Raw genomic sequence first — 17565 nt, forward strand, 5'->3', positions numbered from 1 at the left:
CCCAGTGGGTTGCAGATATTGTAGACTAGATTTGTCAGTACCACATGGGGCTTCTATAGTTCTCTGTTAACAGCAACCTGATATGTAGGCATTGAACGTTAATCGTGACTGCTGACTTTTTTACATAACATTATATATGTGCTCTCTTTGTCTCACTGCTGTTTCTGTTGGTTTCTTCTCGTGATCTCAATATATTCAGTATACTACCAAAGGAGTTAGTATTTATTTATGTATGCTGATAAATGTCCCCTGTTCTTTTGTGAATATTTAAATGCTCCTGGAAGCACAAAAGCAGAATATGTTATTTCCTTTCCTCTAGGTCAGCTCAGAACCTTGTTATGACCGTTGTTGGAAGCAAAATACTATAGATTTCCCCAGGAACAGACAAACTGTGAGGTTGCCACAAGGCGTCTTGAACCAGAAACAAAGCACCCCAACAAGTCAGGAACCATCACACTCTAGTCAAATGAGTCCTAGTGTTTAAAAATATCACAACTATTCCCTTTCTTGGCAATAACACAACCATACCCCACAAATTAATGTATATACTCATGGATAAGTCTATACATTTGGGTCAAAATATCAACCCAAAAAGTCTTGGTTGACTTATCCATGGAGCAATGCAAATATTGTATCTTAACTCTTATTTTAAAAAGCATCCTCTCCTTCTCTGAGACCCCATCTACACTACCATATAAAATCCAGATTATCTGCTTTGAACTGGATTATATGGCACTGTAGACTCATATAATCCAGTTTAAAGCAGATAATGTGGATTATCTGATTTGATCATCTGGATTATTTGGCAGTATAGAAGGGGCCTGAGTCGAATAGTGAAAGGCCTTTTTCAATACCTGGATGGGAAAATGGTGGCAGGCGCCAAAGGTGGCTCGTTGCTTGAGGTATTGCTTTTCCCCCTTTGCAGCATAACCCTCAACTTATCCATGGGTTATATAAAAATTCATAATTTTGGCCCTAAAGCTTGCCTTCAATATATACATGAAGTTGTTACTTTTTCATTATAGTTGATTGTCTGTAGCAGAAGAGCCTCTCCCATCCCTCTGAACTCACACATACGGTCAGCCAAAAACAAACTGATGGGTCGTAAACAAGATGCCGTCTCTGCCCTGAACTCTCAATGTATACAATTAAAATAAGAGTTCTGTCCTTCCCAGGAACTATTATAAAGACGAATTGAAGTAAAGGCTGCCAATGACTTGGCAGACTACAGTTGCTATATAGAACTATTACTTAAATGAAAACATCTCTAATATGGGTAAAGCTGCTCCTTGCAATAAAAAGCCAAAACCACACAGCCGTTCTTCATGGGCTTTTTAAAAGTATTAACTCATTGTGATTTTTCATCACTTAATAGCTTAAATTCTATTGTTAGTCCTGGCTAGAGTGGACTCATTCAATCAATAAGATTGGCTCACCATCCAAGAATGGATTAAATAGGTTTACTCTGGGACTAACATGCAAAATGCCAGCCAATGTCTCCAGAAATGTGCTGGGAAATAGTCAGTTTGGAAAAGCAGAGTTGGAAGCCATCATTGTAAGGTGGGTTGTTGTCCTCTGAGAATGCTTGCCATAGATGCAGGCGAAACGTCAGGAGAAAATGCCTCTAGACCATGGCCATATAGCCCAAATAAACCTACAACAACCCAGTGATTCCGGCCACGAAAGCCTTCGAAAATACATTGTAAGGTGGTTTGAGTGTTGGACTATGGCTTTGGAGAATAGGGATCTTATCCCCTCACAGCCATGGAAATCATCTGGGTGACTTTGGTCATATGCTCACAGCTTCAGAGGAAGGGAATAGAAAACCTATGAAGACACCTTGCCAAGAAAATCCCATGACAAGTTTGCCTTAGAATCACCATAAGTAGGAAACCACATGAAGAACCACAATAAGGAAATAGTCAGTATGTTCGCTGGTGTTTATACTATTTTCATAGGAAAACATATATTTGTTTCCATCTGTCCCCCAGCTCTAGACTGATTCCACACAACACTATATCCCAGAATATCAAGGCAGAAAATCCCACATTATCAAGGCAGAAAATCCCACATTATCAGATAATCCAGTTCAAAGCAGATATTCTGGGATATAGAGCTGTGTGGAAGGGCCCCAAGCCAAAAGGTAGCATTTATTTGCTTATTAGGGTGGCTTCTGGCAATTGTATCTTTGAAAATGGCATAAAGCCCTAAATTAACCACTTGAAGGGTTGCACAGGAATAACCATTATTCTACCATTCTGCATTTTCCTAAAAACTTCACAATGTATGCATACTTATCCTAATTATCAGGATATTTGACTTCTAGCTCAGTTTTGCTGACAATCCCACAACTCCTGTTCATTGGTAAACTGATGGGGTGGAACACTGCCATAGGGAGTAAATCAGTAGGATGTTACTATTTCTTTTGTTAAAAGACTCAGAAGAAAGCAAATGCCCCTCTGAACAATTCTTGCAAAAAAAAACAAAACACCTTGAGATATTATTATTTGTTATTACTGTATATTTATTTATACCTCGCTTTATCTGCCCAAAGGGGACTCAAAGCAGCTTGACATAAAAGCATTAGTCTAACATTTAAATATACAAATATACAAACATTAAAACAGAATTAAATACAAACAGCGCTAAAAATGAACAGTAAAAATCAATTAAAACACATTCAAAGTTAAAAACCACAGCACCCCTGACTAGATGTTAAATTCCTTCATCTGAAGATGCCTGCCATAGATGCAGGCGAAACGTCAGAAGAGGATGCTTCTAGAACATGGCCATATAGGCCGAAAAACCTGCAACAACCTAGTGATTTCAGCCATGGAAGCCTTTGACAATACTTAGAGGCTGTCAGAACTTCATCATTCAGAAGAGACATATAGGAATGCTGTGAAATACTTGTGTACAATGTATTATGGCTACCTAGAAAACAGACTTGGAGACTTAGGCCTTGGGATCATGAGCAACTCATTATAATGGGTTCCCTGAATCTTCTAGTAGCTTTGTGGCAGGGAAACAGGAGTTGAAGCATTGCTCCCCACAGTGCTGTAATACTGGGAAAAGACCTACTAAACTTCCCCTTGTCCTGCGGGGGAACTGAAAGCATGGGATCATCCTTCTAAAAGGAACACTGAAAAACTTAACTTAGTAGAAGATTTAATACAGGGGCACTGAAGTCCCTTATTTTATTTTGCATGCCTTTAAATAATTGTATCTTACTCAATGACAATCTAATTTGTACTGTATTCTTAAAAAGTGCTATCATAGAGTAAATAATGTATATATATTCTAATATCCTCTCTCCCTGGATGTGATTGCTTCCTGACTAAATTTGCACTCTAAATTCTTGGAAATAAAAAGCCAGTGTAAATTCTCTTCCCACAGAGGATGTCGCCCACCCAACTGCTGTGTTCCTGTCTGCCGCCTGTCAGTGTAGCCTTTCCTCCTCAATTTCTGATGGTATCTAAACAAGGCAAACAGTATTCAAGCACAACAGTAAAAACTATGCAGATAGATAACCTCTTTTTAATGCTTGCTTAAAAAGCAGGACAGAACAAAAGAGAGGGGATTTTCTCATAAGGCAAACAGAGACAGCTCCCTGGATGCACTTTTTATATAAAACACAGTATTTTTATCCAGGTTTTTACAGACAAACCTGCAGAGCGACATTGCTTCAAGATTCTGGAAGAATGCAGTTATTTGAATCCATCCCAGTCTCTGTAAGCAGCCAACATGCTCTTGCAGAATTATATGTATCTGCTGGAATCCGCCCTGAGTCTCCGCAGGGAGGTAGGGGAGAATACAAATAAAGTATTATTATTATTTGTTGTTTATTCATTCAGTCTCTTCTGACTCTTTGTGACTTCATGGACCAGCCCACACCAGATAATAATAACAAAAACAACAAAAACAACAACAACAACTTGTGCCACAAATACCATCTGCCTGCAACAAAGAACTGGTGGGATCACAAGCCTGAAAAAGTTACAGAAAATGAACGCGTCAAACTACTCTGGGACTTCCGAATTCAGACAGACAGAGTTTTGGAGCACAATACTCCTGACCTCACAATCGTGTTAAAAAACAAAGTATGGATCGTTAATGTTGCAATCCCAGATGACAGCAAGATTGAAGAGAAATAACTGGAAAACCTGACACGATATGAGGATTTAAAGATCAAACTGCAAAGATTGACACAAGCCAGTCAAGGTGATCCCAGTGGTGATCGGCACACTGGGTGCAGTGCCTAAAGACCTTGGCCTTCACTTAAACACAATCGGTGCTGACAAAATTACCATCTGCCAGCTGCAAAAGGCCACCTCATCTTCTTGTGTTTCAAATATAATAATAATAATAATAATAATAATAATAATAATAAAGGGAAGTGTTTGACTTGTGATTTTGTGATATGAAATCCAGCATATTGATCTCGTTTTCTGTGACATACTGTGCTTTTGTGTCAATAATAATAATAATAATAATAATAATAATAATAATGCTGTGTTTAAAAGAGAATTTAGACATTTCCAAACTTCACTGAAAGTTTTGTGGGTTTTCTAAATAATGTGGTATTGGAAATGCACAATCCCGAAAAAGACTGATAAATAATTAATTTTAAGACATTTTTGAAATTTTGCTCAGTAGGTATATTCAAGCTGGAGAAAGAGCATTTTGGACTCTATGGTATATTTGCTTATTAGGCATGCAGTTTATGTTCTTGTCTGTTTATACACAAAAAAGAGAACACTTTATTCCTATTTCGAGGAGGAAAACCAGGCTTCCTCATATCCTTTGTTAATTCTGAAAGTTTTTAAAAAAACATTAATTCTTCCCAAATATCATTCTATTTCATGTCAGATTATCACACAGCTTTTGCTCCTGTGATCTCTTTAAGCCTTGAGTATTTTTGAACAGAAAAAAAAACATTTGGGACAGCTGCAGCCTAACAATGAGCTGCTTTTTTGGTGCTAACTGCATTTGCTCTATTATGCAGAAGAGCCTCTTTTCTGAACTGCAGTATTTAAAACCCTTCCACTTTTTAGTACATCCTGTCCTGTAGCTTCAGACCTTCCGTAGCCCTATATTCTTTAACAGTCAGTGCCTTTTATTCCCAGCATTTCCGGTTCCAGCTTTCCTTTCTTCCCAAACACCTACCCTTGAGTTTGACAACTGGGCAAAATCAACCTTGACATTAGCACACAAAATCCCCACAAGTAGAATTTGTCCAGATATTCCATTAGAAAGGTCAGTCCCATTTTGAGTCCCTTCTCCAAAAGTCCTAGTCTGTCTCCTGCAAATAAAGCTCCATGATACTATAGTACTGGATTTTGAGCAATGCATCTGAATATAGTCAAGTAGAGAAATGAATGCAGTGTTTTGCTGACAGAATGTTTCAAAAGTGAGGTGTGTTTTCAATGTGTGCACCCACAGTCCAGCAAAGTAACTCAATAGTAGCCTGAAGTTGGATGAACGGAAAATGACAGTTCTTAGAAGTATCAACACTTGACCATTGCATTTCCCTTAACATGTGCTGTGGTTCAAAATGAAAAGATATCCGGAATATGCAAGGCTGTGGTGGGGAGAGAGTGACAGAGCTATAGGTTCTCATTTTCGTTTTCAGAGTGCTTGAAAAGAGGTGCTTCCTCCTTCAGAAAAGTATCAATTAGCTTTTTTCCCCAACGTCTTGATCATCCATAAACAGCCTCATTAAACTTTAGAATGATGTAAGATATCTAAAAGCCAGAGAGGATTTAAACATTAAGAAACCTTGGTCAACCAACCAGCCAGAACTTCAATATAGGTACAGAAAAGTTAAAGCATTTAGGGACCTTTGGAAGATAACTACAAGACATTTGGGTAAAGGTTTCCCCTGACATGAACTCTAGTTGTGTCCGACTCTGGGAGGATGGTGCTCATCTCAATTTCTAAGCAAAGAGCCGGCATTGTTTGTAGACACCTCCAAGATCATGTGGCCAGCATGACTGTATGGAGTGTTGTTACCTTCTCGCAAAAGCGGTACCTATTGATCTACTCACATTTGCATGTTTTCAAACTGCTAGATTGGCAGAAGCTGGGTCTAACAGCAGGAGCTCACCCCGCTCCCTGGATTCAAACTGCCAACCTTTCAGTCAGCAAGTTCAGCAGCTCAGCAGTTTAACCTGCTGCACCACCAGGGTCCTGACATTCAGGTAGAAACATATTAAATTATCTTTAGAAGATATGAAGTCCAACTTTCAACATTATGTCTGAAAGCACTGTTTTTTTTAGTAAATCTCCTGGTCTCAAACAGATTTCTAATGTGCACTGCTATCATTTATTTCTGAATGTATCTGGTTTCCTTCCCAAACTCACCCCCTCCTTTCCCCACAATATTTCCCTACAATACATTCCCAGAGGTTTTTAAACACTTTAAATGTATTATCAGTTGCAATATGAACCAGTCCAAGTGCATTGTGCAAATATATCAGCTTTATTTCTCTCTCGTGTAAATAATTACAAGACATTCAGGTAGAAACATATTAAATTAATGCAGTCAGAAAGTTAATGCAAAAATAAATATAAAGTCAGCAGCGGATTGCATCCATAAAACATCTCAATATTTATTTTGTCCTTAAGAGTTAGAAAAAGATGTGCATTTTTCTTTATTTTCTAGGGAAGAGACACAGCCAAGATAGAAACATATGCACGAGGAGGACTTTGCTTTAAGAAAAAGCGACCGGCCTCGCTTGCACACTGCTCTTGGAAATCTAGCACATTCGCACCGGATCTTTTGAATTCAGAAAAAGGAGTGGAGTCCTTCCAAGTCTCTGTCAGGATTAGGCTCTAGGATACAAAAAAGTAAAGCGGAGTCCATCCAATGAAAGGAGGAGGAGAGAGAGCCAAAGTCCTCTGCAGCCCAGTCTTTTCTGAAAATGTCCCTTCAAGTTTTGCAATATAGATACAGGCAGGTTGATTATCCCTTGTCTGGAATTCCAAAACTGTCCATGCAAGAAGTCGAGAAAGTGACACCTTTGCTCTCTAACAGTTCAATGTATACAAGGATTCCCTCAGGCAGGAAGCAGCCAGGCTTTGAATCTGCAAGGCCATTCAATACTAATCAAGGAGATCGATGGCAACATTCACTCTTGCCTCAAGCAGAGTTCTTTCTCCCAACCTGGGCTTTCTACAGATACATAAAACCCCACCTGCCTAGTTTCCAACAGACCTCACAACCTCTGAGGATGCCTGCCACAGATGTGGGTGAAACGTCAGAAGAGAATGCTTCTGGAACATAGACCATACAGCCCAGAAAACTCACAGCAACCCAACATATACAAGCTTTTTGCTCATAACATATACCATCACCTTTCCAGGCTATGTGTGCGAAACTCTGTGCCAAGGCTTGAGTCCCATCTCATACTCATAGAGTTGGAAGAGAGCTCGGGAGCCATCCAGTCCAACCCCTGGGCAAGAAGAGGGAAAAACACATTCAAAACAACCCTGGCAGATGGCTATCCAGCGTCTGCTTAAAAGTCTCCAAAGAAGGAGCCTCCACCACACTCCAGAACAGAGAGTTCCACTGCTGAACAGCTCTCACAGTCAGGAAGTTCTTCCTCATGTTCAGGTGGAATCTCCTTTCCTGCAGCTGACGTGTTTCCAAAAGTACAAAACATGAGGGACACTTTCTGGTCCCCATGCGTTTTGGATGAGGAATACTCAACCCTGTTTGGACCCATCTACCCTGACCAATGAATGCAGTTTCAAACCAGTACTGAAGAAGTGGTTTTGCTGTGGAGATGGTTATTGGGGAGGGGGGGGGGGAGGATCTTGGAAGCAGTTTGAAGCCTTGATGTTGATGGCAGAGACTGGCTCTACGCTGCCATACAACGTGATTATTATATGACAGTATAGAACCAGGCATGGGCCACAACTTCACTGCAGGGTGGTTGTAAGTTTTCTGGGTTGTATGGCCATGTTCCAGAAGCATTCTCTCCTGACGTTTCACCTACATCTATGGCAGGTATCCTCCGAGGTTGTAGGATGTCTGCTATAGATGCAGGCAAAGCATCAGGAGAGAATGCTTCTGGAACATGGCCATAGTCAGAAAAACATACAACAACCCAGTGATTTTGGCCATGAAAGCCTTCGATGACACATCTACACTGCAGTTTGGTCTACAGGGCAAGCTTTGTCCCTTTGGGTGTTTCGGACTTCAGCTCCCACCATTCCTAACAGCCTCAGGCCAATGTGTTGTCAAAGTCTTTCCTGGCTGGAATCACTGGGTTGCTGTGAGTTTTCCGGGCTGCATGGCCATGTTCTCGAAGCATTCTCTCCTGACGTTTCACCTGCATCTATGGCAGGCATCCTCAGAGGTTGTGAGGACCTTTCAACCTCTGTGAGGACCTAGAAACCTCTGAGAATACCTGTCATAGATGCAATTTAAACGTCAGGAGAGAGTGCTTTGGGAATATGGCCATACAGCCTGGAAAACTCGCAACACCCCCGTCTTTGACCCTTTGGGTGTTTTGGACTCCAACTCCTACCATTCCTAACAGCCTCGGGCCCCTTCCTTTCCCCCCTCAGCCGCGGCTGAGGGGGAAAAGGAAGGGGCCCGAGGCTGTTAGGAATGGTGGGAGTTGGAGTCCAAAACACCCAAAGGGTCAAAGTTTTGCCCAAGCCTGGTGCCCATACAATGCATTCTCTGGCAGTGTAGATCCAGCCCTGAACTACAGCTGCGCCTTCTTTTGCATTGCCTGGAGTTTGAAGCTAGCTCTGAACTGCATGGAAGGGTCAGTGCACTGCAGAGGGGTCCACAGATGGCTTAGTTCAGTGTGCTTCCAAGGAGACTCCAAACGTGGCTCCAAGCCCAAAGGGAGAGGCTCATCCCCTGTGTGTTCATGTCCATCTATCTCTCCAGGGCGCGCCGTCCTTCCTTCCTTCCGATCTTCTCCTTCGCCCGCTCCAGGCCGGACAGCGCCCGCCTGTCTTGCTTAGAGGGCCGAGTCGGAGTCGCTGGAGTCGAGGCTGTTTCGAAGGCGAGTCCCGACCTCGGCGTGCCGGAGCGCCTTGTCCTTGTGGAGGAGGCTGAGGTTCTGGGCGCTGCGCCGGAGGCACTCGAGGGACTGGAGGAAGGAGCGCCGGGCTTTCTCCTCCTCGGCCGGCGAGGCGCCCTCCTCCTCCACCTCCTGGATCTCGTCGAAGGTGACCGGCTGCGTCTTGAAGCGCGACTGCCGGGCCCGGCGCGGCTTCTTGCCCCGGGGCAGCCTCGAAGGGCGGGCGGGTGGGGACGGAAAGGCTTCCTCCGCCGCGAAGGCCGGCATCGCCGTCGGGAAACCCACACCCGGCACCTCGGGGGGCTTCGCGGCAGCCATCGCTTGCGGGAAAAGCCGCGCCGCCGTCGGGGTCTGGGAAGCTTCCCCCTGGAGCCTTCTTCGAGGGTCGCCTCGTCCGCCTCCGAGCCGAAACAGCGCCTCGACGGCTCTTTTTCCCCTTCGGAATCACCTCCACTAGTCACGCTTCTACCTCGGGACGCTGCACTCTGCTCAGCTCCCGCCGACGATTGAGCTCTCAGCTCGGCGTCCCAGACTTTATATACCCCTCGCGTGCCCACACAGGCGCATGCGCAGAGTTGCGCAGGCACTCTCCTTTAAAGGCGCTGGGGTTGCTTCTCTTCCGCTTGACGTGTCTGCGCCTCCTGCGTTGTGATTCCTGTCCTCTCGGGCCCACGCGGGAAGGGACGGAGGGAGGGAGGCAGGGAGGGATTCCGGAGGGGAGCAGGACTTCGTGCCACTTGTGAAGGGGCTTCCTGGGAAAGAAAGCAGTCGAGACAGCCTTTAAGGTGGAAGACTCATCCTCCACCTGGCTGCCCATTCTGAATTGTAACAGGCATGGGCAAACCCCGGCCCTCCAGGTGTTTTGGACTTCAGCTGCCTACCGGCTGTTAGGAATTGTGGGAGTTGTAGTCCAAAACACCTGGAGGGCCGGGGTTTGCCCGTGCCTGTTTTAGAACATCTGGATCAAATAGTTGAGGGGGCTCTAAAGCCCACTACCTTGCAATCCATATCTTTGTGTTGTCAAAGGCTTTCATGGGTTGCTGTGAGTTTTTCCGGGCTGTATGGCCATGTTCCAGAATGCTTCTGTTACATGGCCATAAAGCCCAGAAAAACAGCAACCCAATCCATGTATTGCCTTCGCAGCCATCCTCTCAACTAAAGGGAAAGCAAGGCAAACATCTATTTTATCAGGAGAGCTCGCACTCTTTTCAGGCCCCTTCTACACTGCTGCATAAAATCAAGATTATCTGCTTTGAACTGAACTTTTTTTTTCCATGTCAGGAGCGACTTGAGAAACTGCAAGTCGTTTCTGATGTGAGAGAATTGGCTCTCTGCAAGGACGTTGCCCAGGGGAAGCCCGGATGTTTTGATATTTTACCATCCTTATGGGAGGCTTCTCTCATGTCCCCACATGGGGAGCTGGAGCTGACAGAAGGAGCTCATCCACACTCTCCCTGGATTCAAACCTCTGATTTGCCGGCACAAGGGTTTAACCCACTGTACCACCGGGGGCTCCATAACTGGATTATATGGCAGTGTAAACGCATATTATCCAGTTCAAAGCAGATAATGTTGCCATTACCTTCCCCAAGAAGATCCAACCAGTCCATACTTCAGGAAATAAAACCCAGCTGCTCATTGGAGGGAAGGATATTAGAGGCAAAGATCAAGTACTTTGGCCACATAATGAGAAGACAGGAAAGCTTAGAGAAGACAATGATGCTGGGGAAAAGGGAAGAGGGGCCGACCAAGGGATAGATGGATGGATGGTATCCTTGAACTGACTGGAGTTGGGGGTGGTGACGGCTGACAGGGAGCTCTGGCGGGATAGTCCATGAGACCATGAAGAGTCGGAATCTGCTGTGATAATCTGGATTATATGGCAGTGAAGAAGAGGCCTCACTGAAGAAATAAACTTGAGATGGACCCAGTTCTGAAGACCAATTACTAGTATAGGAGGCTTGTAGAATAATAATAATAATAATAATAATAATAATAATAATAATAATAAACCTTTATTTGTACCCCACTACCATCTCCCGAAGGACTCGGTGCAGCTTACAGTAGGCCGAGACCCAATACAACAATAAAGACAACAACAATACAGCAGTAAATAAAACTCAAGCAATAACATTATCAATAACAACACGACACAATTAAAAACCAAGTGTCAGGTTGCTAAAATAATCAAGGTTGCTAAAATTATCACGGGTCTGGAGAACAAGCCCTATGAGGAGCAGCTTAAAGAGCTGGGCATGTTTAGCCTGAAGAAGAGAAGGCTGAGAGGAGACATGATAGCCATGTATAAATATGTGAGAGAAAGTCATAGGGAGGAGGGAGCAAGTTTGTTTTCTGCTGCCCTGAAGACTAGGATGTGGAGCAATGGCTTCAAACTACAAGAGAGGAGATTCCATCTGAACACGAGGAAGAACTTCCTGACTGTGAGAGCCGTTCAGCAGTGAAACTCTCTGCCCCAGAGTGTGCTGGAGGCTCCTTCTTTGGAAGCTTTTGAACAGAGGCTGGATGGCCATCTGTTGGGTGCTTTGAATGCAATTTTCCTGCTTCTTGGCAGGATTGGACTGGATGGCCTATGAGGTCTCTTCCAACTCTATGATTCTATGATTCTATTTCCAACACTATGACTTTTCTACCAAGAGTAATGCAGAACATCAAGCAATGTGTGATTGAGCATACAAGGGATAAAAAGCCAAATCTGGCTCAAGATTAGGTTAATTATATGGTCCAAGATCCTGCAATATCATAGCTGAGCCCCATCTCCTGATCTGAATCATGTACATGTGAAAGAGATCTGGGTGTCTTAATAACAACAATAATACATTTTATTTATTATCCACTTCTCCTGATGGCTTGATAGCAGTCCAGAAGCTGAATGTGAGTGAAAAGTGCGGCAGCTTAAAAAGCCCCTGTGATTCTGGGCTGCATCAATCAGAGCATAGCATCCTGATCGAGGAAAGAAATGGCACCACTCTATTCAAAAGCCTCAAGGATAGTTACAAGCTGTACCAAGTCCAGTGGAGGGTAGCCAAAATGGGCCTTTGACATTGAATATTTGCCTCTGTATTTGGAAGCCACCCCGAGTCCCTTCAGAGAGAGAGTGTGGGTTAGAAATGAAATATGATGATGATTAAATACCAACATATGTCCTCTATTTTATGATCCAAGAAATATTTGAGAAATCCACTGTTTCAGTGCTAGCCATCCACATTCCTGGATGGGTGGTATGGGAAGAGCACTCTGAGATGATCCGCTCCAGAAAAATGCTGTCTTGTAAAGACAGCAGTGGAAAAACCCCAGGCCTTTCCATTCCCATATCTTACTGTATAAACCGCCCCAAAAATTGTACTGAGGAGATAAAAAGGAAGCAAAAAACCAAGTCTTCTTATCATGGAAAACTTCAAGACCATTACACAGAAGAATCTCACTTACTTCCACTTTATTATAAAAATAATGTATGATTAGAATAAGCCATATTTATGTCATTTCTGTAAAATAAACAGTTGAAAAGCTACATGGACTAAGAAAGAAATGTTTGGACTAGGACCAGAAGTGTTTGTGTGTGCTTTTAAGTTGGTTGTTGACTTATGGCAAACTCATGAATTTCATATGGTTTTCTGAAGCTAGGAATACATAACAAACACACATTAAAAATACATGAATGTGTTTTTCCAATAATAATGTTTATTATTATTCATAAGTGCTGTATACTTTCTACTGACTAAGAATATCCGGTTTCTTCAACATAAAGCACCTGTTGTTTTATAATTACTTACCAATTAAGAAGAGGGAGAGATTATTTTGTGACTTCTCTAAACTGATTTGTCTAAATTAGGATGTTGTGCCAGGACCCATTTTTTGTATCTACAGGTTCTCTGTATTAGTCTGCAACTGAGGCTAATAGACTATTTGTTTTACTTTTTGGTCCTTTATGAAATCATATTCCAAATGAGTGGAATTATAATGAAAAGACAGCGGAGGGGATCTTAATTTGGGAATGATAACCTCTCTGTGGATGCCTGTTACTCCCACTGAAATGCCAGCTACGTGAAACATGTCTGGCATTTATAGAAAGTGAGACTGCTATTTAAAAAGGATGATGAAGAAAGTCTCTCTTGCTAGAAAAATGGTGCTAGAGTAATATCCTTACACTTGATTGTTCCATGTGTGTGTGTGTGTGTGTGTGTGTATGCCTTAAAGTTGCCTGTTATTTATTTATTTATTTATTGCATCAGAAGCTAGTTGAGGGTACAGTTAACATGTAGCTAAAACACAACATTTTAAAACTTGGCATTTTGTGGTAAATGTCCTTTGACCAGAAGCTGGCCTCTTGGAGTGCCTCTGGTGTTGCTGTGAGAAGGTCCTCCATTGTACATGCGGCAGGGCTCAGGTTGCGTAGGTGGTCTGTGGTTTGCTCTTCTCCGCACTCACATGTTGTGGACTCCACTTTGTGGCCCCATTTTTTAAGGTTAGCTCTGCATCTTTTGGGGCCAGAGCACAACCTCTTCAGTGCCTTCCAGGTCGCCCAGTCCTCTGTGTGCCCAGGCAGGAGTTTTTCATCCTGTCTCCGCCACTGATTAAGGTGTTGGGTTTTAACCTGCCACTTTTGGATTCTTGCTTGCTGAGGTGTTCCTGCGAGTATCTCTGTGGATCTTAGGAAGCTGTTTCTTGATTTAAGGTGTTGGCATGTTGGCTGATATCCTAACAGAAGATGGGCCAGAGATGGGCCTTGGTCCTTTCATGATTGGTTGCTAGTTCCTGATGGATATCAGGTGCTGCAATACCAGCTAAACAGTATAATTTCTCCTGTGATAACGTGGCATGTGTCATTAAGAGCCACATCCACTGTTTTATATACAACTGTTACAGAAAATTTTGTGACTGAAAATATAGTGACATATTTATTCATCTTTATATACCTATCTAGTGACTATTGAGAGGATGCTAAAAGAAATGGAGATCTCAATCAGAAAAAGATATTCCAAATATTGCTATATCAAAAAACCACAAGATGGGGACCCCAATTATTCTTTAAAGTCCATTATCCTGACACTTGGGGGGGGGGGGGATCTTCAGCAGGTTGGTGAAAGGGATTCAGATCGTATGTTACCATTTCTACTTTTATTTGAGTCCAGTTAGTTTACTTCACTTTATTTCAGTAAGTAGAGGCATAAGTCACCATTTTAATTAATCATGAGGCTAATCAGTCTTCCAAGTATAGTGTCTTGGCAGTGGACAGGTAGGTGACTGTGGAGCCCTATTTTTGATCTGCATGTTCTCCCACAGTGAGGACATCAGTTTCCACGTGGAAGGCAGCCCCCATCAAGATTGGCTTGATGCGACTTCCTCTTAGCATGTTTCTCCCTTTTGCCCTCCATTCGTACTTCTTTGAATTCTGCGGCACTGCTGCTCACAGCTGACCTCCAGTTAGAGCACTCAAGGGCCAGGGCTTCCAATTCTTGGTGTCTATGACACAGTTTTTAAGTTTGGCTTTAAGCCCATCTTTAAATCTTTTTTCCTGTCCACCAATACTATGTTTCCCGTTTTTGAGTTGGGGGTATAGTAACTGCTTTGGGAGACGGTGATCGGGCATTCGGACAACGTGGCCAGTCCAGTGGAGTTGATGGAGTAGGAGCATCACTTCACTGCTGATGGTCTTTGCTTCTTCTAGCATGCTGACATTTGTCTGCCTGATTCACCATTGAGGTCTTCAGGTCTTCGGATTGTGCTCGGTCTGGAAATCCCTGTGGCCCTTCCTGGGAGTGCATGGCTCCGGTAGTTATGCTCGCAGGTTCATTGGAACATGCAAGCCCCCTCACCATGACAAGGTGACAATCAATCTAGGGGTATGGATTTTATACAGCTGTGTGGAAGAGGCCTCTGAGTCTGGCATTGTAGCCATAGCATCAGATGGGGAGGTCCTGGGCACACAATATTTCTAGCATAACATAAATAACAACATTCAGAAAAACAATACAAACCCTGGGTGAGATGTCAGCTATTGTCAAAATTGAGTTAATCAGGCTGATTACAACAGACCAGCTCAATTTTTATTTCATATTTTGCATCAACAAAATTAAGTTTGGGGTCTTATTGCAAATCTTGCCTGAAGGTTTCCATAGAAGCCAAGATGACTGAACCGAGACTGTTGTACTTTGGCCATATCATGAGAGGATATGACTCATTAGAAAAGAGGGCAGTAGGAAAAGAGGAAGGCTGCGTTCCAAGTGCACAGGCCCGATCAAGGAGGCCACAGCTTCCCTGGGTCCGCAAGAACTGAGCCCCTGGCTTTGAGGATAGGGGGGGCGTGGAGGTCTCTCATTCATGGGGTCGCCATAGGCCAAAGTCAATTTGATGACCATAAGTTGATCAGGTGGAAGTAACTACAAAAACCCTTGAAAAGGGATGAAGATACTTTAATACTCATGATGTTGATAAGAAGCTCATTCATAGTGCTTTCTTTGATGCACTTGTGTTTCACAGATATTAGTAGGAAATATTTCTACTATTTTGGGAGGACATTAAAAGCAGTAGTGATTTGTTTTGTTTATTATTTGATTAAAAACATGTGCCCTACTTACTAGTCTTAAAATACTTACATCCTAGTCAACAGGCCCCTTTGATTCAAAAGCCTGTATTAAAAAAGGAATTAAAATAACAAATTAATAAAATACCAAGTTAGATGGAGCAAAAGATTATGTCTACTAAGTCAAATGTATTTTTGCTGCTTACTGAAAAGCAAGAAGTGAGGGGATCAGCTAGGACTTCCTCTAGAGGGCATTTCATAGCCTTGGTATCATACTTGAAAATATCATGTCACCATTGCTCCCCTGTTGCCCTGCTGATAGCAGACCACACACAGTGTAATTAGTTTAGCACCCTGGCTGCACATCAGTTCACTATGAAAAAAGCAGTCTTTTTGTATGATTCTACCAGTCATTTAACTAGTAACCTATATACATTTGGGTCACTGCAGGTTACCCTTATAGGTGATCAGCAGGACTGCCAACTAATTGGTCAGTTAATTACTGAATTATTAGTGGGAAGCACACATGAAGATGAAGCCCATCTGAAAAATATGTAAAACGATTACTGTAGAAATCCTGGTCTCAAAGAAGAAATCTGTTGCTTTGAGCAGATGGTTACTGCACTACACTGCTCCGTTCTTATGGACTTCTCTTCTTATACCAGAATATTTTGCATGGTTACTCATCATCAAGTTCCCTCACTATGTTCAGTGTGGGATAGTGTGCAAAGTACTCCAGGCATAATATTTCTGTATATATCCCATGAATATTTAGAAAAGAAGGTCAGTTAGAATAGAAATCAATGATTTAGATGGATTGCTCTGAGTTTTTCAGTAGCATGATTTAGATGTTCTGTTGCAGTCTCTGAATTCTTTGGTTTTGTAAACCATCTAGGACCAGGATCAAAGCCAAAGTATATATCAGAGTACTATATATAGTTTTAAAAAATGTAGTATTACTTCAGAAAGAAAATGTTTGCCACAAATGTATTTTTTCATGAGTTTTTTCTACCTATTCCTGTAGGATTTAGTAAAGGTGTTGGTAGAGCTAAAAAAAACCCCAATTGGAGTAATGAGGAAAACATTTTCAGTCAGTGGATCATTATGTCTAAAATGGGTGAATTAGTTATTGCAGTTTCTGAAAATAACATATTCTAGCTGTTAAAGGAAAGCCATTATTTCAGAAAATATAGCATGGATCAAAATTATTTTAAACAACACATAGAATCATAGAATCACAGAGTTGGAAGAGACCCTGTGGGCCATCCAGTCTAACCCCATTCTGCAAAGAAGCAGGAAAATTACATTCAAAGAAGCCCTGACAGACGGCCATCCAGCCTCTGCTTAAAAGTCTCCAAAGAAGGAGCCTCCTCCACACTCCGAAGCAAAGAGTTACACTGCTGAACAGCTCTCACCATTAGGATGTTCTTCCTAATGTTTAGGGGAAGTTCTTCCTAATGTTTCTGTAGTTTGAAGCCATTGTTCCATGTCCTAGTCTCCAGGACAGCAGAAAACAAGCTTGCTCTCCCCCTTCCCATGACTTCCCCACACATATTTATACATGGCCATCATTTCTCCTCTCAGCCTTCCCTTCTGCAGGCTAAACATGCCCAGCTCTTTAAGCTGCTCCTCATAGGGCTTGTTCTCCAGACCCTTGATCATTTTAGTCGCCCTCCTCTGGACCCATTCCAGATAGTTAACTTCTCCCTTAAATCGTGGTGCCCAGAATTGGATACCGTATTCCAGATGTGGTTTGATGAAGGCAGAATAGAGGGGTAGCCCGATCTAGACATTATACTCCTTTTTATGGGCACGTGCTATAGTAATTTGTCTGCTGTCCCCTTTGAATTCTAGATTCCCGCATGCCATATCACAATATACTTTTAAACCTTCTATCAGTTCCAAAATAGATTTATTATGCACTAAGAGAAAGTGCTCCTCAAGACATCTGAATCTAAAACCATGCTGAGTGCATACAAA

General features: G+C 42.6%; 1 protein-coding gene and 1 long non-coding RNA gene across 2 annotated transcripts; both read right to left on the bottom strand.

Annotated features, from left to right (window-relative positions):
* Positions 1 to 6460: 6460 nt before the first annotated feature.
* Positions 6461 to 8574, bottom strand: LOC137095818 (uncharacterized). Its single transcript, XR_010908967.1, has 2 exons — positions 8383 to 8574; positions 6461 to 7224 (listed from the first exon to the last, which is right to left on the bottom strand). It is a non-coding gene; the product is annotated as an uncharacterized lncRNA (long non-coding RNA).
* Positions 8575 to 8591: 17 nt separating this feature from the next.
* C1H11orf96 (chromosome 1 C11orf96 homolog) lies at positions 8592 to 9563 on the bottom strand. The gene has a single exon (XM_060754907.2). The coding sequence runs from the start codon at positions 9360 to 9362 to the stop codon at positions 8982 to 8984; it is 381 nt and encodes a 126-aa protein (XP_060610890.1). The 5' UTR covers positions 9363 to 9563; the 3' UTR covers positions 8592 to 8981.
* Between the last annotated feature and the right edge of the window lie 8002 nt (positions 9564 to 17565).

Source organism: Anolis sagrei, chromosome 1, assembly GCF_037176765.1.
Source record: "Anolis sagrei isolate rAnoSag1 chromosome 1, rAnoSag1.mat, whole genome shotgun sequence".
NCBI classification, from domain to species: domain Eukaryota; kingdom Metazoa; phylum Chordata; class Lepidosauria; order Squamata; family Dactyloidae; genus Anolis; species Anolis sagrei.

Bases quoted from the DNA above. Each gene is read 5' to 3' on its own strand.
- C1H11orf96 (XM_060754907.2), bottom strand. From the start codon at position 9,362: ATGGCTGCCGCGAAGCCCCCCGAGGTGCCGGGTGTGGGTTTCCCGACG.